The sequence below is a fragment of the Trichomonas vaginalis genome, chromosome IV (assembly GCF_026262505.1).
Source record: "Trichomonas vaginalis G3 chromosome IV, whole genome shotgun sequence".
In the NCBI taxonomy this organism is placed as follows: Eukaryota; Parabasalia; order Trichomonadida; family Trichomonadidae; genus Trichomonas; species Trichomonas vaginalis.
Genome location: NC_067206.1, coordinates 12,239,899 through 12,264,704, shown reverse-complemented (window position 1 = coordinate 12,264,704; position 24,806 = coordinate 12,239,899). Strand labels below are relative to the sequence as shown.

Genomic DNA, 24,806 nt, shown 5'->3' with positions numbered 1-24,806 from the left:
CTATACATATACATATACATATACATATACATATACATATACATATACATATACATATACATATACATATACATATACATATACATATACATATACATATACATATACATATACATATACATATACATATACATATACATATACATATACATATACATATACATATACATATACATATACATATACATATACATATAACATATACATATACATATACATATACATATACATATACATATACATATACATATACATATATATACATATACATATACATATACATATACATATACATATACATATACATATACATATACATATACATATACATATACATATACATATACATATACATATACATATACATATACATATACATATACATATACATATACATATACATATACATATACATATACATATACATATACATATACATATACATATACATATACATATACATATACATATACATATACATATACATATACATATACATATACATATACATATACATATACATATACATATACATATACATTACATTACATATACATATACATATACATATACATATACATATACATATACATATACATATACATATACATATACATATACATATACATATACATATACATATACATATACATATACATATACATATACATATACATATACATATACATATACATATACATATACATATACATATACATATACATATACATATACATATACATATACATATACATATACATATACATATACATATACATATACATATACATATACATATACATATACATATACATATACATATTCACTTTTTTATCGTCGTCCCTCCTCTCAAAAAGTGACTAATACATTTCGAATATATCATTACTATGCCAAAAAATTGTACGATAATCGGGCAGCAGAAAAGATTATTTTTGAAATGCGTTCAAAAATGATTATTGATCACCCAAAATATATCACCATCTTCAAATTAAGTGTGCTAATACAGTAAATTAACTTTAAATTATTAATATGGAGATTTATTCTTAAATTATGCCGACATTACTATATCTTGTTTCAATATAGAATCAGGAAGCTAGAAAAAAGAATTATTTGAGATTCGTAGCACCATGTTCAACTAAAAATTTGACAATATCTGTTGAATTAGCTTTAATTGCAATACTGAGAGGACATTCATTAATATTGGGAGAATTATATAAAACAATGATAAGTATAAAATGAAATAGAATTTCATAAAACAATGAAAAACATGAAAAGAAATAGAATTTCATAAAGCATTGATAAATATGAAAAGAAAGAGGATTTTATAAAACATTGATAAATATGAAAAGAAAAAAAAAATCTATAAAACATTGATAAACATGAAAAGAAATAGAATTTCATAAGGCAATGAAAGATATGAAAAGAAAGAGAATTGTATAAAACAATGCTAAATATGAAAAGAAAGAGAATTTCACAAAACAATGAAAAATATGAAAAGAAAAGGATTATAAATTTTGTTGATATTTCCTCCATTAGAAAGTAAATAAGATGCAACACCATAATTTCCGAAATGCATACTTTCTGCTATTGAATCAAAAGTTTGTCCAAAATTTGATTTAAGGTACTGAGCAATTTCATAGTTTCGATATTTCAATGCTGTATTAATCATGTTATCAAATGATTTACCATCTTCTATCATCTGCATAAAAATCTCTTTATTTCCGCCTTGAACAGCATATTCTTCGGAGTTAGAAGTGTAGTTACCTCCGACGTTTTTCAAGTAATTGAAACACAATTCCGAGCCAAATTTAATTGCACAGTCAAGTGGTGTGATTAGATAATTTATTTTCTTATTAATATCAAGATTTGGGAATTTCGATTTAAGGTCATCAACTTTATCCCATGCAATATATAGTATAAGGGAGATTCTGTTGAATATAAATTCAGAATTTCTTCTTCTTTCATTTTAGGTGCAAAATTTTCGAATTTGAACCCTCTATAGTGTAGAAGCGTCACCAATTTCCAATTTTTCGGCTTGATGATGCATGAGAATTCGTTTGAAATCTTTTGGTAAAGTTCTGCAAATAATTTAATATCTTTCTCACGAATTTGTGAAATAATATCAATCAAATAAAGTGACATTTGGATAGATATCTTGTTATTCTTAATGAATTCTATAATTTGTGCAGATATTTCTAAAATATTATTGGAATTGACACCCCAAATGATTTTCGATGCTAAACTAGGGTATTCAAATACTTCAATTGGCTTAATATCACTAAATACACATTCAGCTTCATTTCTTGATTGCTCAGAACTTGACATGTTTCTAATAATTTTGCTCTGGCACTTTTGATCAAAAAAATGTGACTAACACCTCATTATTGATATTTTGAATAGTTTACATTGATTCCCATTAGATTCTCCGGATATTAATAAACTATAGTATAATCCAATACTATAATCCAGTGCTTTCATGGCCATTTTATAATATTATTAGATGCTTGCAACTGAATAAAAATACACACTTAATAAAAATTCTTTATAATTGTAATAATAAAAAATAGAGAATTTACTCACTAAAACAAATAATAGGGGAAAATGAAATCAAAAAGTTAATTAGTGAAGGAAGAAGATGGGTAGCATCTCCTGTTGTTTGCTTTTCGCTTGCACCCAACATTCTCCTGATGTTTTAGGCGGATAATCTTGAGTTTTGATGGAATTCTGCTTGTTGTCCTTGATTTCGGCTGTTGCATTATCAAGATGCATTTGCAATTTGTTGTTCTTTTGCTCAATTTCGGCTTTTGCTTCATTAGCCATTTTGTCAACAGCTTCTTGAATGTTTTCTTGAAGTTCTTGGATTGTTGAAAGAGTTTTTGTAAGTTCAGTATCTTTCTAATCGAACTCTACTTTGATTTGTGTAAGGTGCTGAGAAATTTTCTTCTTTTCTTCTTCTGTTCTTCTCAATTCTTCCTTGAGAGTTTCGTTTTCTTGTAAAATTTCTTCTTGGTTCTGTTGTGACTTTTCTGATGTTTCTTGTTATTCTTATTTGAGTACTTTCAGCTTCTTCTTTGTATCTACAAGCAATTCTGTAAGTCCATGGAGCTGTTACGTTAATTGTCTAATGATATTTATGATCTGATCTGCGGAAGTGTTCTCTTGGAGCTGTTAGTATGCTGTGATTGCAACAAGTGTTGATTTCATTGGGTCAAACATGTGTTTCATGCTATCAATTCTGTTCTGAGAACTCAGATCTGATTAATATGGGAATTTCCACCAGCTTTCATAAAATCTTCGAATAATTATCTGAATAAGATGTAAGTCTTAAAGTGATATTATATAGTTTATTATTGAATGCTGAAGTATGTTAGCAAATTGTGTTTTATAAATTTGCGATATTAAAACATAGACTAGATTATTTCATGGGAAAGATATAGTTTATTATATACAAACAATATTATACTATTAGTTTTGGCCAGAATTTTCTCTAAAGAAGAATATCGCATGCTCTTCAAGCCATTTTGGAATAAATTCAGGACAACCTTCAACATTTAGAGATTTCATGAATCCATAAATAGAACAGGTAAAAAGAGGATGAGAAGAAACTACAGGATCATCAACAAAGTAATTTTCTGCTTCGACGTGGTAAGATTCTCCTTCATTAATATCATAGAATATCATTGTCAAATAGTGTTGAAGCTCTGCATAAACATCACTTGTATTAGGATGGCATTTGAAAAGGAACATAAGAGAAAGTAAATAATCAAATCTTCCAGTAGTAAAACAGACATTACTAATTACATATTGAGCAAGTGCAATCATGTCTTCGTTGGGATGGAAATCCGTGCAATTTAATGAATAAAAACCTAAAATTTGAGATAAAAATCTCAATACGGAATTTTTTGAATTAGATGTTTGCTCAGAATCAGCATTCGATATCAGATATTGCTTACCAGCTTCCAATATTAAGAGAATTAGCTCATTTGGATTAGGATTAAATGAGATATAATTCAATAACAAAGAACCAACGAATCTTTGAGCAGAATTATCCAATACAGTTGGTAATATCTTACAAATGAATTCGAATGTCTCTTGGAAATATCCAATTCGACAAAGAAATGAAAAACATTTGGACAAATACGGAAGAACTGTAATGCTCAGTTCATTTTCAGAATAAGAAACTATGAAATCACGTAAAAAAGCAACATCAAAAGGAATTTCAACATCATTTTTAGGCAATTTGTTGAATAATGTTGAAATTAGCTGGATTGCTATGTCAAATGTTTCTGTATTACTCGTAAAATGATCTAAAACTGGTAGAAAAGCATCAAACAAGAAAGGATAATATTTTGATTCCGAAATAAAATTGTTAATGATCCTTAAACAAGCATCAGTGGTATCATTATCTATAAATTGGCTCATTGTATTCTTTAACAACTCAAAAAACAGTTGAAAAATGTCAGAATTGAAATTATTTGAAATTTGAAGCAGATTATTGATCAATTCAAGGAGAGAAATAACAATCCCTGTTTCAAAGAGTTCAAAAAATCCAAAAGTCTTAAGAATTGCCTCTAAACAAAAGTCGGAATAAACTTTTTTGTTCTTTGTTATGCCTCTGCATGCATTGAAACTTATCTTGAAGTCATTATATTGTATAAGTTCACTCATATCTTCTATCAAACCTTTGTAACAGGCTAAAGGAATGTAATTACAAACTGCCAATGGATCATCCACGTTTAAAATGGCTGGAATTGCAATAGTTATCAAATTACAATCAACTACTGCGTAAAGACTCTGTCCATACATGTATAAAATTGGTTCTTGTAGATTTGGAAATTTTTCCATTAATTCTAGGCTTAATTTGCATAATTGATCGGATTCAGCATATGCAAAATACTCAAAACAGCAATATCTTAAGGTTTTCTCCCTTTCTTCTTGGTTGATATCATATGATGAAAGATAATCAGCGAATAAAAGGAAAGCTTCTGGATCATTGAGTATTAAATTACGATCTTGAACTGGTAGTTGGCATAACATGCAGATATAAGGATATAATTTGAAAATATCAATATTAAATTCTGGTTCTTGGTCTTCTTCGGCCATTTCTGGAAGATTCACAATGATATTGTTGAGCCAATCAACCAAACAATATCCAAGGAATGAAATGTTATATTTTTCATCAATAAATTCGAAATTTTCGTTTTCGAAAGGAGTCAAATTAGCCAATTGCTTGATCTTTTCCTGCAACAGATCGTATAGCTCTTGGCTCTCAGGATTATACTGTAAAATTGGGAATAATTCAATAAATAAAGGAAAATTTTCGTAAGTTATTTCATTTTGATAAATTTCAAAAGCTCTTTCGGCTAAAGATTGTGATGCATCGTCATTTAATGCTATAATTTTAATGGCCAAAATTAATAAATTTAATTCTGTTGATTCGTTGACAATATCTATACACTCTGAAAGTATAAAGTCTGGACATTCATGTCTTGTATCATTTGCTATGATTTTTGAAGAACAATATAAAACATCTTCTGGAAATTTCTGAAAATAAGTAAATAAGTCAGACAAATTGCTTACAGTTAAGTATTTTGTTATTATTTGATTAACTTCAAAGCGTAAGAGTTGAAAATCAACTGAAATAAAATTTAAAAATGAAATTACAACTGATTCATTTAATGGGATCTTAAAAAACTCGATTGTCTTTAATGTTATATACTTTAAATGAGAGGTTGTTAAATCATCGAATAAAAATTCTATTAATTGTTGAATAAATTCGGGATCTTCCTTATATTTGTCAATTATTTCGTGTACTTGTAATCTAATGTCATTATTTTCCGAGCCAAAATTTGAAATTAGAAGACTAACATCCATCAAATTTTGTCTCCAAAATAAAAATGAATTATTATTTTATAAAGCTCATGACATATATCTACACAAACCATAAAAGTCCGAATTTTCAAAAAAAATCTCATAAAAAAATGAGGATCATTTAACATCACACTTGATCGGTCAAAAAAATGAGAGTGTGTTAGAAAAGTGGTAATTCCACCCTTAATTAAAGACAATTGAAAAAGTTCAATTCATTTAAATGAGAATTTTTATTAGATATAGTTAACACATCCAGAAGCGTCGAGTTTGATGAACTGTCTCTTGTTGAGGGAGTTGAGTCTCTTCTCGTACATTTCGTCATCCATTCTGAACTTGAGTGCGTCCTTTAGTCTGAGCTTCAAATCCTCTCTGTCGAGAGATTTCTCAAACTTAAGAATTCTTACAACCATTGCATCGATTTGGTTGTCTCTGTTCTGCATGATTGCGTTCTTTGTGTGTTCGTCATCTTTCTGTGAAATAGGAGGGAAAGAGAACGCGATGTTCAATGCTCCAGATTCAACACTTGCCTCTGGATTGATTCTGACCATTTGGTGAACCAAAAGAATGAGATTTCCTGCTCTCTTTCTCTTGAGAATTTCTGTCATTTCTTCAACATCTTTCTGATCAATTTTCGTCGCTTTGGAAATCTGTGAAACAAGCATCGAAGGAACATCATTGAATGCCAACAAGTAACTCGCGTAAAGGCCATTGCACTTGATAGTTTTGATGCCTTTAACACCCTTTACTTCCAGTTTAACACGTGTTAGCTGCAGTGAATGCATGATTCTCTTCTTTTTCTCTGCAACTGCCTTGTTTTCGAAGGCTTGCAAGTGTGGAAGTACCTGGGAAGGAATGATTGCGTCACATGGTTCGATTCCTGGCCACGATTCCTGTGAAAACATCACACAAGAGAACCATTTCGGAATTGATTTCTCAGATCTCAAGGCGTCCATCACTTCGAGTGATTGTTTGAGGCCTTCGAACATCATACGTAATGGTTTTGTGTATTCTGGACCACAAAGAACTCGAAGATTATCCATAAATTTCAGATCATCGTCAACTGTGTGTTTCTTCATGAGGAGAATGCGTTTGGCAAGGAAATATGCATGGTAGGATACGAAAACATCTTTGTATGAAAGGATTTTGAATACATCTAAAAGATGTTCCAAAGTTTCGTCTGAAACTTGGCCAGTGATGAATTCCCTGTTGACTTCGATAGCAAGAAGTCTGGCGGCAACATCAGGAAGGTTGTTGAAGCCTTTGTCGAAGGAAGATCTGATTGTTTTGATATGTTCTGGAGAAAATTGGGCTGCTTCATTGAACATGATCATGGTCCGATGGAGATCAAGGATATGGGCAATTGGATTCTCTAAATTGAAGCAATCGGCCTCGGCTTCGAAAACATGAGATAATCTACGGACAAACTCATTAATTTTATCTGTTTCTTTGGCAAGATTGACACAGATTTTAATGGAATCGGCATTCTTCTCTTTAACAATAACAGGAAGACCAACTTTAACAATTTGTTGGAATTTGGAGGTAAAAATGAGATTATAAAGCTCTCTTTGTAGTTTTCGTAATGATGATGGAGAAATGAATGGTTCTGCATCGTTGATTTCGCTTTGAACGAGAGAAACAGCTTGAGATAAATATTCATGGAGAGGACCTTCAAAAGCAGCATCAACTTGGTCGCGAATGCGATCAACAACTGACTGTATTAATTTCGGAAGGAAGACTTCATCGAAAAGACCGCTATCTTTTACGAAATTAAAAGCGAGTTTTTCCGTTTCGAAGTTTTCAGGAGTTCTGTTGTTATTGTATTCTTTGATGATAATATCACAGACACGGTCAAATTCTGGTAAAGTGCTTTCTAAGTTTGTTTTGATAACATCTTCGAATTTGGAACGAAGAAGAGGCAACCTGTTGGATTTAGTAGATAGAGGAGAGAAAGAAATGGAGATTTCGTTGATTTTTGATGAAATGTCCGTCCAAAACGAACCAATTTGATCAACATTTTTGAATTTAGAAATATGAGTTGTTACGTCGTTTGCAAAATCAACAACATGTTGAGATGTGAAATCGTAAAGCTGATGGCCTTCTGTTGGACTAGTTTCCGTTGGAATTGCTAATTGTCTTGAAATATCAATAAACGACTTGCCAGGAAGAGACAAATCTCCATCAACAAGTATTTTATTAAGATTGTCTTGGATTTCATCCTTAAATAAGTCAAATGTTGGTTGTGGAATATCTTGAAATGGGGATTTGAACACTTTTGTTGAAGATTTGGTGTTTTTGTACATTCCTACAACTATTCGTTTCTGATTTGGATTCATCGTTCCTGCATTTGCATTATCACTCATTAGGAGTGTCACTTTTTTGTGTTTGCTTTACTAGAACAAGGTCTATGATGGATCTAGTTGTTTAGCTTAAGAAATAGAGAGCTATTTATGAGAGGATCTGACTGAAAAGAGCAAGCAATACAATATTAAAATCTTATAAGTTCTTTTCATCTATTCTGAATATACAACTTATAAGATTATGCTTTTCTCGTCAGTGATCTCAACTAATGCTACTTTCTAGCTTTAGATTGGTTGAAAGAGAAAAAATGTTATGAATTTTTTTAAACGAAAATATTTTATTACAAATAAGTCACATATACAGTTGGTTGGTGATGGTATTTGTGTTTCTGTTCCGAGGAGTTATGGTTTTAGTATAAACAATTGTATTAATTTTTGCTCTTTGCCTAAATAGAGCTGCTTGGGCTTTTGGATCTGGAGCATCGTTAAGAGATCTGTTCTTTGTACTTCTTGCTGCCATCATTGCATTTCGGTCAATTTCATCAATTTTATCTTCAAGTTTATGAGCCATTTTTGAAGCTCTTTCACACTCTAGTTCAGCTCTTGCAACAGTCTTATCGTATTGGTTTCTAATCGCCATTTCTCTTGCTGCATGTTTATCTTGTTGTTTTTTAATGAATTCTTGGCGTTTAAGGTTTAATTCTGCTAGATAACGTTTTTTGCCAGCTTCTTTCTCTTGGGCTTCAAGCTCCAAAGCTTGGCTTCGAACATCATTTGCTTCGGCGTATCTTCCAGAAGAAACCATGTATTGTTCACGACATTTAAGTTGCAAAAGAGTGGAACTTGGCTTAAGGAACTCTGATGGTACTGGAGAATCAAAAACTTTGTCAAATTCTTGCAATTCGAGAGAATCATTTATATCCAATTGCTTTAAACTATCGTCACGTTGCTTTGCTGCAGCTTGGAGCTTTTGATCCCATTGCTCTTTAATAGTTTGGAAGTCATTTTGACATTGATTGTATTTTTCAGTGATCATGTCAGTTCTTTGCGTCTGAATTTCTTCATATCTTTCTTCATTTTGAAGAGCAATTAAAGCCCTGGATTGATTAACGCATTTTTCTGCCAATAAATAATCACCTTGTTGTAAAGCTTCTTTTCGTTTCAATCCAAGCGCAACACCAACTTGCTTGCGTACTGATGGATCAATTTGATCAACACTACGACCACAAATAAGTAGTTGTAACGCATAATCTACATCTTCTTGCGTCGGACCTTTTAATGATTGTGTAAAACCTCGTTCTAATAGTTGTGGATTCTGATTTGGATCTTCTGAATATCTGTAATTTGTAATAAATTCGATTGCTGAAGCAATTGTTTTTGAAGCTGGTTGATTACGCCATTCTTTTAATTGACGTTCCTTTTCACGGAGGAGTGGAAGCATAGATGGAAATAATTGAGGATCAATGTCATTCATTTCACATCTTTCATTCATAAGTGCATAAACGACTACCATGGCATCAGGATTCGCTTCCAAAGTGTATTTATAAACATGTGGTCTATATCGAATAGATTTTTGCCTTCTGCTTGTAAGATAGCCTGTTTTTCGAGGACTTCTAGCACTTAAATTCATGATTTTAATAATAACGTAATTGGAAATTTCTAGCTGTCTGACTCAAACTAAAGGCTGTGAAGCACATATTTTTAGAGAGGGTACAAAGCACGCAATAGTGTCTCAAGAATCACTTACCAATTGTTATTTATCTTTGATCTAAATTTGATATCTAGAAATGATTTCTTCATATATAATGTTGAGGAAAATTCGAGCTCATCTTAATGAATAACAATCAATTAATTCAGATTCTTCAAAGATTATCTATCATTTTCAGAGTTTGAAAGAAAATTATACTTTATTTGTATGCTTTCATATAGACTAGAGAATACATCGAAAGGGAATGCGAACGTAGCTTACGATCAACATAACAATGCATATACATTTCAATATCCATGCACATCATATTCAGACTGCACCGACTACGTTGTCAGTCTCACACCAGGAGTGTACAAATTCGAACTTTATGGTGCCTCCTGTGGTTCATATCCTGGTGTAATCTCCACATACAAATTTTCTGACGGTAACTGCACTGATCCCGAAATTGTTTCAAAATATCACGGAAACACTCACTGTACCTTCAATGGAAGCCGTGGTGGTGCAGGAGGCTACATTTCGGGCATCATCACCATTTCACACCGCTTAACCGCATTCATCACTATTGGTGGCCAAGGAAATTATTCACGTACGGCTGACAGTTGTACTGAAGAGTCGGATTTTTATCTCCAAAACATGATTAAAGGCGGATATGGCGGTGGGGGCTTTGCATCCAATTGCTATGCATTCTCAGGGAGCGGAGGCGGCCAAACCGCTGTCAAATTCCACAAAAACGACCTCTGGCATCGAGTTATTGTATCTGGTGCTGGTGGAGGTTCTGATAATTACCAGACGAACGATCCCAACAATGAGCTAAGTGATGATGGATCCGGTGGTGCTGGAGGTGGCTTCGTTGCACAGGGGTATTGGAAGTCGATGATTTACGTTGACAAAAGATTGGCAAACTCCACCTTTGGTTTCACATTCGGATCAGGTGAATCCGCTCAAAGACTTGGATCTCGAAATCCAGAGGGTGTCCAAGAAGTTGGTGGACTAAATGACAGACCAGGTGCTGGTTCTGGCTGGTTTGGCGGTTTTGCAGGCCACTATTGCAATGGCGGCGCAGGCGGTGGAAGTTCGTTTGCGTTGACAAGAGATAATATTGAAGAAACAAGTCAAAAATCTTTTACTGCACATGATACGTTTTTTAATAACGCTCACACCGAGAAATATGCATTTTCGATTAAAGATGGGTATAAATTCAACGAAGTTGAAACTATTCCAGGAATCTGGGAAGGAAACGGACGTCTCATTCTCACGATCTTAGATCCGATCTTTATTCCATCTTGCAACATTATTTACTTCTCTCGTAATTCAAATTTCCTTTTCCTCATTCTATTCCTATTTCTCGATCCTAAATAGATTCTTCTTCATTCATCAATATAACACAACTTTAACTTATCTAAATATTTCATAGATATATCTTGTTAAACTCCTCTTAATGAAGCATGACATGTTAACTTGAAATATTTATTTAATTTCTTAAATCGAATGGGAAAGATATTAAATTAAAATGATAAAAATGAAAGTATTTAGATGAAATAGTTAATAAACCTAGTTATTTTATATCTAATCTAGACGTAAGACTCTTATAATAGTTCAAAAGCCCAAACATTAAAATGCTTTTATCTACAGTAGGAATAACATTAATACTCTATATAAGCTTAAAGTTATATATTTGATATGCAAATATCTTAAGAATATATTTCAGAGTTTCCATAATTATACAATCTATTATCATATAATTCAGGGTAATTCATGAGTTGAAATTAATATAAACTGAATTAACATTTAACTCCTTAATTGAATTGATTATTATTGGTTTTTCTTATGTTTAGAAGCTCGCTTTTTGATAAATGTCCAAATGTAAATCCAATTTAGCTATCTTCATCAATTTTCTATTATTAATGATTGCTCATATGGCATTATTGAACAATGCAGAATGCTATCAAGGATACTTAACTTAGGGAACGATAATTGTCTAAAAAAAAAGAATCAATTCAAATTCATTTGAATTTCATTCTCAAAAAATGGATTTTGACGATTGTAAGAAAGCTAAGCAAGAGAATCAACTCATTTCATGCTACATGTTTGAATTTCACCAAGGAAATCATCCTGAGATATTCTGGAAGTACGGAAAACAAATTGAATTTTTGGATGATATCATGTGGTACACAGTCACTACTCCAATTGCTCAAGATTCAAAACTATGCAGCCCAGAATGCTCAATTTTTGTCACAACATTCGATCATTACAAACTTTATTCGTTTTATTTATTAGTACCCGGTGTTGAAGCGCGTGGCTTTACAAGAACTGTTTGTTTATGCGTAACAATTGACATAAAAACAAAAGTTATCAATCTTCCGAAAAAATTCATTGATTTAATTCAAGATTACTTCATAAAGTCAGTAATACCGTCATATGAACCATTTAAAAAGGAATTTTCAGATTATATAGGATCGCTTATTGCTACAGTTAAGGCTTTTCCTGATTCAGAAGTTTATATAAATCCAATTATCAACGAAATCACTCCAATTGCAAAAGGCTTGAATGTAGAGGTAAATATGAATCAACAGCCTAAGAAACCGGAGTTATTTAATCAAATTAACAATGATCTTCGAAAAGTTGAGAGTTTATTTGATTTTGACACACTTACAGAACAAATATCATCAATCATGAATACTCTTGATGTCATTTTACCTTACGGAAATATTTTTGAATTAAAATATATTGATACAAAACAATTTCTGAATTTTGGAGGTATATATGGTCAGAACTATGCCGATTATGTTATTGACTTATTCCAGAGAGCAGAAGAAATTAATTCCCAGAAATATAATTTAATATCTCTTCTAAAATCGCATGTTTTCCATCATTGCGTGAACTGTATATTCCAGAGTATCCCACTAGTGATTGAGAGCCCTGATATTCAAAGTTGTAAAGAATTGGCAAGAAAATTTTCAATTTTCGTTCCAAATTTCACAAATGATTGTTTAAATCAGGTTGATAAAGTTGATGATAATGTTATCACTGAGAAACACTCAATAATTATAACAAAACACGTTGATCGAGATATGAATCGAATTGTTGGTATTTTAAATCCAGAACTTGGGTACTACGAAGGCCCTTTATGTCCATATCACTCTATAGTTGATAGAGCTTTTGGTTTCCAAACGAAAACCGATATCTCATTTTTAATTAATTGTTTATCAAGATTGAAAGAAATAGAATACAAATTTGTAGCTTTTATGTTCAAGATAAAAGAAGAAAACTCTCTCCAAGACAATCCAAACATCAGTATCTTTGATAAACAGACTCTTTCGAATTGGAACAATATGATGTTACTTTCTGGTGTGTCATCATCAATTCAGACTGTAGAACAGATTCCCATTTCATGGGGTATCGTTGCTTATTATTAATTTTTTTATTTGTTTGTTTAAGTTAAATGTTATGTTTATGTTTTACATTGCTATTAATATTTAATGATATATCTCTATTAATACCTGATTGAATTCATAAAATTTGATATAAAAATTCATTAATTCAAAGAATACTAAACTACCACTTAATAGACTGAATAACTCATTTGGAAACATATTAGTATTTAGTGAACAATTATCATTTTACAAAGAGAGGAAAATGACTGATACACGAGCTCATCAAAGGGTCGCAAAAGAGATTGAAAGAATGGGACATAATCCACCACTTGGTATATTGATGTGGCCTTTGAGCGATTCTCTTGAAAATTTAGAAGCCTCAATTGAAGGATTAAAAGATACTCCATATGAAGGTGGAGAATTTCATTTGTCAATTACAATCCCTCCAAAATATCCTAATGTACCTCCTACAATTAAATTCAAAACTCCAATTTACCATCCAAATATCGATTCTTCAGGTCGTATCTGCCTTGACTTCTTAAAACCACAACCACAAGGTAAATGGACTGCAACAGTATCACTTGAAATGCTTTTAACGCAAATTCAACAACTGATGGCAGAACCTAATCCAAACGATCCATTAGATACAAAAATAGCTCAAGAATTTACCGAAAATAAGGCCAAGTTTCTTGAAACTGCAAAGAAATGGACAGACGTTCATGCCAAACCAAATTCAATTACAAAAGGCAATGAGGCTGCTATTGAAATGGATATATCTGACTAGATCGAATAGTTTTGTTTGATAACTAATGAATACAAAGAAGATTTTTGAAAAATTTTCTTCAATATTCTTTACTAACTTTAAATAAAGGAATAAAAGGGATTTAATGCTTACTCATATATGAGATTCTATTACCTAAATATCTAAAAAATAAAATTTGATTTAATTTCATAATATAATAGTCAAAACTTAAAAATTTAGTCATACAAGCTATGCATCTTATTAGATTTCTGGCAGCAGCAACCGATAGAATCTCTGTCTGTGTTTCCGCAGCACGACCAAGCTTCACCACCTAAAGCTTCGCAATATCTATAAGCACCGTCGTGATAATATTTAGTAGAGGCGAACTGCTTAAGATGCTTTGCTGTTCCCTCTGATAACTTCGGTTTTTTAACAATAAATGGTGGAGGAGGTTGAGCGGCAGGAATTCCTCTCTCTTTAATCAAATTTGCGTAGTTGATTTGTCTGCGAACAAGAGCAGGAGTGCTAGCAACTGCTTCGCATTTTTTGAGAGTATTTTCTCTAGCTTTCATTGTTCTTTCTTTAAATTGCTTTGATTCTAACTTTGTATCTATAGTTGCGCGTGCATCCCATGGAAGTTCTGAGTCGTAAAAGTCTCTTCTAAAATCTGGATCATGTTCGTTTTTATTTGATACGTAAATTGCTTGAGGATTATATGGTTCATGTGGTGTAATTACCATTACATCTGAGTTCCATCTACGTTTTGGAATTCCATCTATATCTGGTTGAAGAGATAATAAAACTTCTCTTCGCGCCATCGCTGCACGAAGAGGCATATCTTCACGACTGAATGCCATTTCATCAGGACTAAAATTAATCTTTACGCCTGCTGTTCCTGGCTTAAATTTTTTATTATAACTAATAAGATCGTGTTTCTCAGTCATTTAAATACGTTACTATAAAAAGTGTCAAGAATTTTTCATAAATTTCAAAAGAGAAAATAAGCTTTTTGGATAGGTATTATTAGATAGATCAACCGACTTTCAGAAGATATTCGACTAAGTGTATGATACTATGATCCAATTTTTGATCGAAATATAATTCAATCGTCAAATCGAAGAAAAATTTGTTTAATTAGCCAGTTTACATCTCTTCTATTTAAGAAATATTGTTAACATACGTTTTACATTACTATCCTATTTGCTATATTATTTCTTCTCATACAAATTAAATTAAACACCTTTATTAACATCTGAATTTTGATTTATCATTTCAAGATTACTTAAATATAAAAATTTATCATGTACTGCATCTGTTTTTTGTATGATCTTAGCAAATTTATACGCTTCAATATCAAATTTTGATATGGATATGCATTTCATATTTGATTGATAAGCTTATTAGTTTTATAACTATTTGTCAGTTCAGAGCTTAAATTAGCTTGGTTTATATTAAATTTTGAGGATAAAGATAAAAACAAATTTTAATTATGAACAAAATTACATAAAAATCATTGACTTCTTAATATTTTGCAAAACTGATAGTCTTTGTTGGAGTTCTTCTAGCTTAGATTTTGATTCTTGGAGCTGAAATTCTGATTTCGATTTTTCTGCAACCAGACTTTCTATTTCCGAATTTAATTCATTTTTCCTATCTAGAATTATATTGAGTTGGACCATTAATTCGTTCATTCTGGATTGAATTCCTGCAGAACGAGAAGATATCAGCTTTTTCTTGGCAGAATCAAGTTCTTCTGCTAAAAGAAGTAAGTCCTGATCCATTTTCTCTATGGATTGTTGATCATTCTCCTTCTGAAAGATAATTTCTTGCTTTAAAAATTCATCTAATTCATCATATTTCTTCGTTAAAAAGAGATGCTTGAGTTTTATCTGCTCTTTCATCTGATAGATTTCTTGTTGGTCGAGAGGTCGTTCTAGTTCTATTTTCTTTTCAACAACAGTTTTCCTCATATCTGAAACCTTTTTGTTAAGATCTATAAGTACATGTACTTGTTCAACCAATGAAGCATCTTTAACGTTCTCTTTGATTTGCGAAATAATATATTCGTTATAATTCTGAATCAAAATATCGATATCTTCCTTAGATATTTCATTTTTGTTTTTAAAATCCATGATTGCAAGCGTTTTATGATAGTATTCGTTCAATAAAATGCTTAAATTCCGTAAATCTTTATTTTCCTGAAATTCAATATCAAATTTTAATTGTAATTTTTCGTTTTCTCTCTTTTGTTGCTTAACTGTATCTTTTAGTGTAGTTGAAGCATTAATTTCTTTGTCCTGAACTTTCAATAAATATGATTTTATATTTTCTGTTTTACTTTCATCTGTAACATCACTTTTGCGAATAGCATAACTTGATCTAAGTTTGCTAGTATCAAAACCAAGTCTACTTTTGGTTTCGGTATACCGATTAGAAGCGTGATTCATTTTTTTTAAACGTTCATTTTTGGATATCCATACCCCAAATCATTTTTGAAGCTAGACTATAGTCTTTAATATACTTTATTATGTTGATAGTAGCTGAAATACTGGTCATTCTCATTTTGTAATTGCTCTGGATTGAAAATTTAACATTAACTAAAATTAATCATTAGGTTTGACTTCACAATTATACAAAAACTCAACCAACTTAGATTAGTTCTATTAAGAAGTGAAGTTGACAAATAAAGATATCGAATATTTTCAATCAATTATAATTCATGTATATAATCTAAGAATATCATTTTTGAACTCAATGTTGATGAAAAGTATAAAAGATTAGATTGGATAAAAAGTGATAATATGAATTATAGATTCTAATTGATTAAAAAAGAAAGGATATGAAACAATTTATACACTAATTCTGCCAAGGAGCCGTTTGAAAGCATCTTCAATTCCTAAATTTGAAGTTGCTACGCATGGCATCACAGTATATGTTAAATGTTTTGTGCCACCTGCATCGATGAGCTTTTCTAACTCTTCTGTGTTTGCTGATCCGGGGATATCTTGTTTATTGGCAATAAATAAAATTGGGCAATTTTCTAACTCAGGTTCTGCTGCAACCTTATGTATTTCTGACTTAGCCAACTGGAATTTCTCTCTATCCGAGCAGTCAACAACAAATACTACGGCACAAGAGCCATCAAAGTAATGTCTCCATAAAGGTCTCTGTTTTTCTGCGACGCCTAAATCCCATGTTACCAAATCGAAGTCTTCCCATTTAATTGTTTGCGTATTGAAATCCTGAACTTGGAACGAACGAATTGATTGGTCGCCTTTTAGTTTGTTCAGGATAGTAGTTTTTCCAGCGCATTTCAGACCTAGCATAAGAACTCTTGGGATTGCTTCATCTTCGCCGCACGTGCAAATATTACCCATGAAATTATTGAAAAACTTTCCGCTACCAAATAATTGAATATTTCAAGTAAAAGTGTCGATAATTGTATACGTTAATTTTTATGAAATATTCAAAAAATGGATCGAAAAGATGTCACGATTACGGCATCTGGTGATCAAGTTAGAGATATTAGACTGAAAAGAAGGATATATAACGTCGAAGACGAATACCATGACGCAGAAGGATACGTTTTAAAACTCGATTTTGAAGATACTCAGCCAGTCAATATGATGTACCTTCCAGAGCAAGATAATGGACCATGGGTTGATCCAAATAGAGTTCCTCCATGGTGTAGGAAGGAAAAGGCCAGAGATAAAAGAATGTGGCGCCAACTCCACTATACTGTGAAGACTTCGAATATATATGGCGGTCCATTCTTCGAAAAAATCCCTGAGGTCAAGTCATATGTTCCAAAATCGCAACAAACTCAAGAAAAAACTGAAGAATCCAAATAGAATACCATTTTATACCATGAACTAAATTGTATGTAATTAAATATAAATACTAATTTATCAATATAAGTCAAAATTCTCAAATATACCCTCAATTTTTGACTTTTGCAACACACCCTTAATTTATGTCAATTGGCATAATAAAGTTATACTTAGAATGCTTACATGATGGAGAATCATGATATATTGCTGTGAATAGTTTTTAATGGCAATTACTGAAATTGTAAAATATAATCAATCGAAAGAGGAATGTTTTGAGTTAACATCCTATTACAAAGTATAAGAAGATGTGTTCTGTTGCAATACCATAGCGAAGACTTATTTGATAATATGCATAGGGAGATATGATGCTTGAAAGTACCTTAGCATTTTTTTATTTTTCCAAATTTTGCTATCCCCATGTAAATCAGAATTGTGTTGAAAATGATTATTTTAAAAATGTTCAAAGATAAGCAGAAACCAGTTTATAAGCATGTCCGACAAAATTCTGGGCGAATCCAAAAGATTTCTAAGGCACCTAACCCAGCACTCAAGAAATATATGGATATTATCGAAGAATTCACAAAATCGGAAAAAATTATTATTATGCTCGATTCTAGAGCTCCTCAAGCAGGAAGATATACTCAATTCGAAAAACTATTCCCAGATAAAGTCATATACGTCTTAAATAAGATTGATCTTATTCCTCGTGAAATGGCTTTAGGCTGGCTATTAAATTTGCGTTCAACAGTTCCTACATTTGCTCTTTCTTCACTTAAAACAGCAGAACCACTAATAGAATACTTAAAAGCAGGTAATGTAAAAAAGATTTGCATTACAGGCCTTAAAAACTCGGGGAAGCATACATTATTAAAGTACATGACTGATTTTGATGCGATTGTTACTCCAGATTGGACATTTTTGGAGACAACTTTTGAACATGCGATTATTGGAGCAGTAGAAGTAAATCAGAAGTCCACAACTAACTATGAGCACCTAATGATGTTCATTGATCAATGCAGTACGCAATCTCTCATGGAAGTCTTCGGATTAACTTATATAAGCGTTACAGACTCAGTTTTGCAAGTTGTAGCAAATGACGGTGATACAGTCTTGCAAGCAGGCATGAAATTGTTTTCCCAAATAAGAAATGGACTTTGGAATTTTTATTCTCCAGCTCCAACAAAAACCTACAGCCAAGAATCATTTAATTCATTACCAGACTCTCAGAAACGTTCTTTACGATACTCTACGCCTTACGATGCAATGATTAAACCAAGTCTTGCGTTTATTGAACCAAATATGCCAAATGAACTGCAACATAAGCTTTTGAAAGCTTTAGAGAACCTTGAATATGAAATGTAATATTGATTTGTATATTTTTATTATAGAGTTTCAAAATAAAATTTTTATTTGTATGAGATCTTTTCATAACTGTTATATTATTTCGTATTGTTAAAGATTTTCTGTAGCAGACATGATCTTGGCCTTATTAACAAATAATAAAACATCTTGACAATTCAGCAATGTAATATATATTCCATTCTGCGAACTTTTTTTAAATGTCATATGTCTGGTTCTATTGGTATCTTGATCACATTACCAATTAATTTTTTATTTTAGAAGGGGGAGAAAAAAATTATTTGATGCTTCACTTGGCTACTCGAAAAATGTAAACGGCAATGACGATAAATTAATTGAAATAGTTTGTCCAGTTTTACAAAAAGTGAAATGGAAAGCTTAAATTCATACGGAGTCCCAAAGGCCGAATTTATTGAGGATATTAAAGCAGCTGCACCAACACCAGAAGCTGCCGAGAAACTTTATCGTGAAAAAACAGAGCTCATGAGCAAATATCGTATGTTAGAAACACATTTTCTCGAAAAGCAGCAAAACTTTAAAAGATCTCGTCCATCTGTTGCCGAAAATCTTAATGCCATCAAGAAACTCGAAGCTATGGCTGACAAGGGAGATGTTAAAACCAACTTCCAGTTAGCTGATAGCCTCTATAGCACAGCAACTATTAATAGCGAAAGTACAGTTTGCCTTTGGCTTGGCGCAAATATTATGGTCGAATATCCATTCTCCGAAGCCAAGACTCTCTTGACAGAGAATCTTGCCGCACTTGATAAACAGATCGATGATATCAGTAAGAACCTTATTTTCTTACGCGATCAAATCATTACAACTGAAGTTACATTGTCTCGTATCGTCAACCATTTAATTCAGCTTAACAAGAAGAAATAAATTATCTTTATTGAATATATTATTTTATACTATCTTCTTTACGAAAAATTTCAAAAGATTTGACCTGGCCATATATCTCTTTTTTCAGAAATCCGGCTTTTATCTATGCCGAATAATATTACGTACGATAATTGTCTATATTTTAAAGTGAGTTCGAAATTAATTATTTTCTTTCTTTGATTTCAAATGGATTCACTCATGTAACATCTCTTAAATATCAAAAATCATTCAAAAAGTATATTTGTTTAGTTGAGATTATTCATAATCCAAAAGTAGAATCAAAATGGCTTCAAATTAAAATCGATTTAATAATTTTAACTTTTTACGAAAGATATCTGTGTGAACCTGATCCCTATTGCAAGCCAATTTGATATTAATACGAAATCGTATGGGTTTGCAAACTTTTAATCTAGGAAGAATAACATCATATGATATTATATGATAATAGCATCAATACAATTAGTCATACTTGAAATAAATATTATTCACATAGTGTTTTGCCCTCATTCATATATTTGATATTAATGCCTATTCAAAAATAGTATATGTTAATGCGCAGCTAGAAAATTATATTTATTAGATGATAACAAAATGACATCAAGCTATGTAATGAGATAATTCCTTCATTCGTGAGATTGATCATGCAATAAAACAAAGTTTATTTTTCGTTTTCTGTAATCGAAGGAAAAGTGGGAGATGAAATTAAACTTTATTTATTGATTTTATATTTTGAAAATATAAATATTTTTTTGAAAATCTTATGAGTGCGGCAAATAATTTCCTCTTCAGTACTGGAAGGGATAAAGGTGATGGAAAGAGCATGTGTGCTTGGCAATCATCAGCCAATCCTACTACTGAAGAATTACTTGCTGTTGCACTCAAAAAACCAATTTATCTTAACTTAGATCACTATCAAACCATGCTTTTTAAGGACGACAGCATCGCAATTTTGCTTCCTATCAAAGCTCGACCGATATCTATCTTCCCACAAGTTAAATTTCAAATGAATGAAACAAAACATGTAGAAAATGCACCATTTTTAGCAATATTACAAAAAGGATCTCCATGGATATGCAACATAACACTCACATTTCAAGATGTCAATCATTTCTTCCCTGTTTTTGATGTTCATTTCACTTTATCTGACCCATATCCTGATAATATACACGATGCGATATACGGTGCTTTACAAGGCATCACGTGGGAATCCAAAATGCGTGAGTGCGCCCAATCAATTGGTTTGCCTTTGAATAGAATGGTTTTCTTCTGGAAAAATGGCAAGTCAAATGATGTCCTTTTCCCAGGAATGAAACCTCTAGATTATGTTAAAGCTAATTTCAACTCAGATTTTACATTATATAAGCCAGCTGGAGATTTATTTTATAGAATCATCAAAGACGATCAGAGTTTCAGTGGAGACTATACATTTCTTACCAAAACTCACAAGCTCAATATTAAATCCATGGATACTTTCTTCGATTCCATTCTACAAATCACAGAAAAGTTAATCGGTGCAAATTATGACGATTCGATCTCAATCGAACAAGCAAAAAGCACGTTATCGAAACTATCCATAGACACGCTACTCGCCATCGTCTCAAGAATGACAAATCCCAGATTTGATCTTACGGAATGGAGCGAATACGTAGCTTTGTTCAAAGCCGTATCGAAAAATCCAGAGCATACGGACAGCCTGAAAGATTTCTCTCAGTCAAGTCTTGCTTTAATCAACTTCATTTCGCAAACCAAAAATATTTTCTCTCGTCTTGTCCAATTCTACACCAAAATACACTTAGAATTACGTAGATTACCCAAAGACCCCAATAACAACCTTTTCGGCCGTGTTGTTTACTCATGTTTTGTAAATGTTGCAGATTCTCCATATACATTGTTAATTACCACCGGATTCCTTGAAATCATGAACTTCAGTCCCTCGAATACCACAACCCATGAGATATTACCCAATTCCTACTCCTTCAAATGCGTAAATTCTTCTCCCCTCCTTTTCTGTGCCTCCCTGACCTTGTTACAAGTCTGTCCGTTGACCAATACATCCTGTGTTGTCATTAACGATGACGGATCCTTCGTTATCAACTTCCCAAACAACACCGCATTGACAGATTTCGTTTTAATCTTCCACGTTAGGCAGTTTGCGATGAACGAGAAGTACATCAGTCCTCCTCTTCCTTTCTACGGCGCTTCCACACTTTCCATCAACTTTTCTTCCGCAGATTTGACAACTCTCATCAATTTCGACATCAAACTCTTGGATAAGAACTGGTCCCTGCAGATGAAACTCAACGACTTCGTGAACAAGATCACACAGAAGTGCCAGAAAGCAAAAGCCCTTGCAATTCCGTCACTTTTACGATCAACAGTTCCAAACCACATTCAATCTAGCGCAAACCAAGAAATTCTCGGCATCAACGTAACAACAGACACGATCTTCAAAGAGCTGAGACGCACCAACACCGATGCAGAGCGTACACTGCGATTCATCACAGCCTTGATCATGGACGGCATCAATTCTCAGTCTCATGAAATCACTTACGAGACACTGAACATTTTGGGAATTGCCAGTTTGACACAGGCGATTACATTGCGTTCTCCACAGATGTTGAGACTGTGCGCAACTGTTTTCCCTGCACAGTTCAGCGAGCACATAATGCTTGATGACAACATCGCCAATTTCGCTGCAACGTACTTGACTGATCTGAGAGTAATGAGGGAACTGATGAAGCATGTCTCGATTACTGACAGATCTTCTGCTGCAGCAAACGGAGCTTTGAGGAATCCTGGTGGTTCATTGCAAGTTTTGACTGATTCTGGAGCGATTTTGGACGCAATTTATCCTGATGATGTCAATCCATTGATACAAGCTATTGATGGCGGAATGAATGAGAAGATAATTGAGTTGCTGAGGAAAGGAGCTCCAGCAAATTCATCAAGGACAGAACTTGCTTCTGCTTTGAGATTCGCAATTGCAAAGGATAATTTGGATGCTGTCAAATTGATGGCTCCTTTTCTTGGTGACGCAATCAATGTCGCAACACTGAATGGAGAATTTCCTATTCACACGTGCATCATCTGCGAAAGATGCGCTATCTTGGAAGCACTGATTTCTCTCTGTCCGAAACTCAACCCGAATATTTCCTCAAAGAATTTCGCTCTTCCAATTCATTACATCCTTCAAAAAGGAGAATGTTTGAAAATTTTGAGAGCGCTCATGCATCATCCCGCGATTGACTTGAACGCGTACAACAAGGACGGAAGGACTCCTCTCTCTATAACAATAGATACAGGAAGATTCGTCACGTTGAGAGTTCTTCTTGGAGATAAAAGATGCGATCCTAATTATCCTGATTTCGACGGAACTCTTCCGATCCACAAAGCTGCCGCCGGAGGAAACAAGTTCATTCTGGACACATTGATTGAGTACGGAGCGAATGTGAATGCTCCTGCACCTGATGGAACAACTGCACTCTACATTGCAGTGAAAGCAAGGAATGATGAAATGATTGAATCGCTTATGAATGCAGGAGCAAATCCATCTCTTTGGATGGTAAATGGAAAAAGCATTGACGACATTTCTACTCCGGAAATAAGGAAAATGTTGTTCCCAGAAGGAAAATCACATAATATTAACTATATGGATTATGAAGAAGAGTTCAGATATCCAACTTTGATGTTCAAGGATGAATAATTGTTTATGTATTATATTTCTTTGATATTTTTTATTATTTTTTTGTTTATGTATTATTTATTCGGTTTTATTATTTTTATATTTATCCTTCTTTTTATCTTATTAAAACAAAACTTTATTATGACCATTTTTTAAGGAATCTAAATGGATAGAACGACATGAGTCTTCGTTTGTTATTTGCGATATAATACTATATTTAAATATGAAAAAAATGGATGATGTAAAAAAAAGTAGTAAAAAATGATTATTTAAAAATAAACTCGTGTGATCCAACATCATTTTTTGGCTAGAAGGGAAATACTCTATCATTAAATGAACAATATGAAAATTGATAATATTATGACCATAGGTCATTGTTCAATTTTTATTTTTTGATCTTGAATAAGTAATGCAGTCAAAATAATGTAAAAAATTTATCTTTAATTCCAGAATTACTATCATAGCAAATTTTTAGCTATTTGATTATACATTATATATACTCCGTAAATGATTGATTCTACTTTTTGATTGTAAAGTGACTTCTGACTTTACAAAATTTATTCAGAACATGAATCTGAATTTCGAACATATTGGTGCACATATCGATGAATATTGTTATAGACCGAAAATAGATTTTTTCGGTTTTCTCTTCAAATAATTGAAAGAATGATACTATTATAGGTTTATTATATTATATAGCATATAATCATGCTATAGCCGAAAATTATAAGTTTTGAGAAGATTGAATATAACACAAATAAATTTAATGTAATTAAATTGCTTGTTGTTTTTAATATATTTAATGAGAAATCCAATATTGCAAAATTCAATTGAATGATTGAAAAACAGAAAAAGTCATTCTTTTCAATTTCGAATATGTTTCATTATATTATAATTATATGGCAAAAGATATTTAAACTTGATTTTTGAAGGAAAATTCACAAAATTAATATATTCAAAAATTTATTCAAAATAAACTAGTTATTTGAGTTTAATACTAATATCTATTCAAACTACAAATTTGTAATTTAAAATATTTTGTGAGATCAATTGAATTA

At 32.1% G+C, this 24,806-nt stretch overlaps 14 protein-coding genes across 14 annotated transcripts, besides 2 other annotated features; 7 read left to right on the top strand and 7 right to left on the bottom strand.

The window, feature by feature from the left end:
* Positions 1-2,558: 2,558 nt before the first annotated feature.
* On the bottom strand, positions 2,559-3,005 carry TVAGG3_0076990 (uncharacterized protein; the record flags this gene model as incomplete). The annotated part of the gene is made up of 1 exon (XM_001319967.1): positions 2,620-2,820. One exon carries the CDS (start codon positions 2,818-2,820, stop codon positions 2,620-2,622), a length of 201 nt encoding a protein of 66 aa, XP_001320002.1.
* A 420-nt stretch (positions 3,006-3,425) lies between these two features.
* TVAGG3_0076980 (armadillo (ARM) repeat-containing protein family) lies at positions 3,426-5,883 on the bottom strand (the record flags this gene model as incomplete). The annotated part of the gene is made up of 1 exon (XM_001319968.1): positions 3,466-5,874. One exon carries the CDS (start codon positions 5,872-5,874, stop codon positions 3,466-3,468), a length of 2,409 nt encoding a protein of 802 aa, XP_001320003.1.
* A 209-nt stretch (positions 5,884-6,092) lies between these two features.
* On the bottom strand, positions 6,093-8,260 carry TVAGG3_0076970 (ubiquitin protein ligase binding; the record flags this gene model as incomplete). Its single annotated transcript, XM_001319969.2, has 1 exon — positions 6,105-8,231. The coding sequence occupies one exon, from the start codon at positions 8,229-8,231 to the stop codon at positions 6,105-6,107; it is 2,127 nt and encodes a 708-aa protein (XP_001320004.1).
* A 260-nt stretch (positions 8,261-8,520) lies between these two features.
* On the bottom strand, positions 8,521-9,798 carry TVAGG3_0076960 (uncharacterized protein; the record flags this gene model as incomplete). The annotated part of the gene is made up of 1 exon (XM_001319970.1): positions 8,521-9,798. The coding sequence occupies one exon, from the start codon at positions 9,796-9,798 to the stop codon at positions 8,521-8,523; it is 1,278 nt and encodes a 425-aa protein (XP_001320005.1).
* A 22-nt stretch (positions 9,799-9,820) lies between these two features.
* TVAGG3_0076950 (glycine-rich protein family) lies at positions 9,821-11,515 on the top strand (the record flags this gene model as incomplete). The annotated part of the gene is made up of 1 exon (XM_001319971.1): positions 10,084-11,235. One exon carries the CDS (start codon positions 10,084-10,086, stop codon positions 11,233-11,235), a length of 1,152 nt encoding a protein of 383 aa, XP_001320006.1.
* Positions 11,516-11,871: 356 nt separating this feature from the next.
* Positions 11,872-13,329, top strand: TVAGG3_0076940 (uncharacterized protein; the record flags this gene model as incomplete). Its single annotated transcript, XM_001319972.1, has 1 exon — positions 11,904-13,292. The coding sequence occupies one exon, from the start codon at positions 11,904-11,906 to the stop codon at positions 13,290-13,292; it is 1,389 nt and encodes a 462-aa protein (XP_001320007.1).
* Positions 13,330-13,507: 178 nt separating this feature from the next.
* On the top strand, positions 13,508-14,150 carry TVAGG3_0076930 (protein modification by small protein conjugation; the record flags this gene model as incomplete). The annotated part of the gene is made up of 1 exon (XM_001319973.1): positions 13,513-14,034. The coding sequence occupies one exon, from the start codon at positions 13,513-13,515 to the stop codon at positions 14,032-14,034; it is 522 nt and encodes a 173-aa protein (XP_001320008.1).
* A 78-nt stretch (positions 14,151-14,228) lies between these two features.
* TVAGG3_0076920 (uncharacterized protein) lies at positions 14,229-14,936 on the bottom strand (the record flags this gene model as incomplete). The annotated part of the gene is made up of 1 exon (XM_001319974.1): positions 14,229-14,936. One exon carries the CDS (start codon positions 14,934-14,936, stop codon positions 14,229-14,231), a length of 708 nt encoding a protein of 235 aa, XP_001320009.1.
* A 555-nt stretch (positions 14,937-15,491) lies between these two features.
* Positions 15,492-16,439, bottom strand: TVAGG3_0076910 (uncharacterized protein; the record flags this gene model as incomplete). The annotated part of the gene is made up of 1 exon (XM_001319975.1): positions 15,492-16,439. One exon carries the CDS (start codon positions 16,437-16,439, stop codon positions 15,492-15,494), a length of 948 nt encoding a protein of 315 aa, XP_001320010.1.
* Positions 16,440-16,835: 396 nt separating this feature from the next.
* On the bottom strand, positions 16,836-17,391 carry TVAGG3_0076900 (small GTPase superfamily, Arf family; the record flags this gene model as incomplete). Its single annotated transcript, XM_001319976.1, has 1 exon — positions 16,842-17,369. One exon carries the CDS (start codon positions 17,367-17,369, stop codon positions 16,842-16,844), a length of 528 nt encoding a protein of 175 aa, XP_001320011.1.
* A 74-nt stretch (positions 17,392-17,465) lies between these two features.
* Positions 17,466-17,843, top strand: TVAGG3_0076890 (uncharacterized protein; the record flags this gene model as incomplete). Its single annotated transcript, XM_001319977.1, has 1 exon — positions 17,466-17,843. One exon carries the CDS (start codon positions 17,466-17,468, stop codon positions 17,841-17,843), a length of 378 nt encoding a protein of 125 aa, XP_001320012.1.
* A 404-nt stretch (positions 17,844-18,247) lies between these two features.
* TVAGG3_0076880 (GTP-binding protein-related family) lies at positions 18,248-19,242 on the top strand (the record flags this gene model as incomplete). Its single annotated transcript, XM_001319978.2, has 1 exon — positions 18,279-19,184. One exon carries the CDS (start codon positions 18,279-18,281, stop codon positions 19,182-19,184), a length of 906 nt encoding a protein of 301 aa, XP_001320013.1.
* A 232-nt stretch (positions 19,243-19,474) lies between these two features.
* Positions 19,475-20,088, top strand: TVAGG3_0076870 (tubulin complex assembly; the record flags this gene model as incomplete). The annotated part of the gene is made up of 1 exon (XM_001319979.2): positions 19,551-20,066. One exon carries the CDS (start codon positions 19,551-19,553, stop codon positions 20,064-20,066), a length of 516 nt encoding a protein of 171 aa, XP_001320014.1.
* Positions 20,089-20,778: 690 nt separating this feature from the next.
* Positions 20,779-24,152, top strand: TVAGG3_0076860 (spectrin binding; the record flags this gene model as incomplete). Its single annotated transcript, XM_001319980.2, has 1 exon — positions 20,827-23,769. One exon carries the CDS (start codon positions 20,827-20,829, stop codon positions 23,767-23,769), a length of 2,943 nt encoding a protein of 980 aa, XP_001320015.1.
* Positions 24,153-24,362: 210 nt separating this feature from the next.
* Positions 24,363-24,806: part of a mobile genetic element that runs on past the window's edge.
* Positions 24,363-24,806: part of a terminal%2Cinverted (terminal inverted repeat of Banshee-A1 transposon ID:TVAGG3_0076850) that runs on past the window's edge.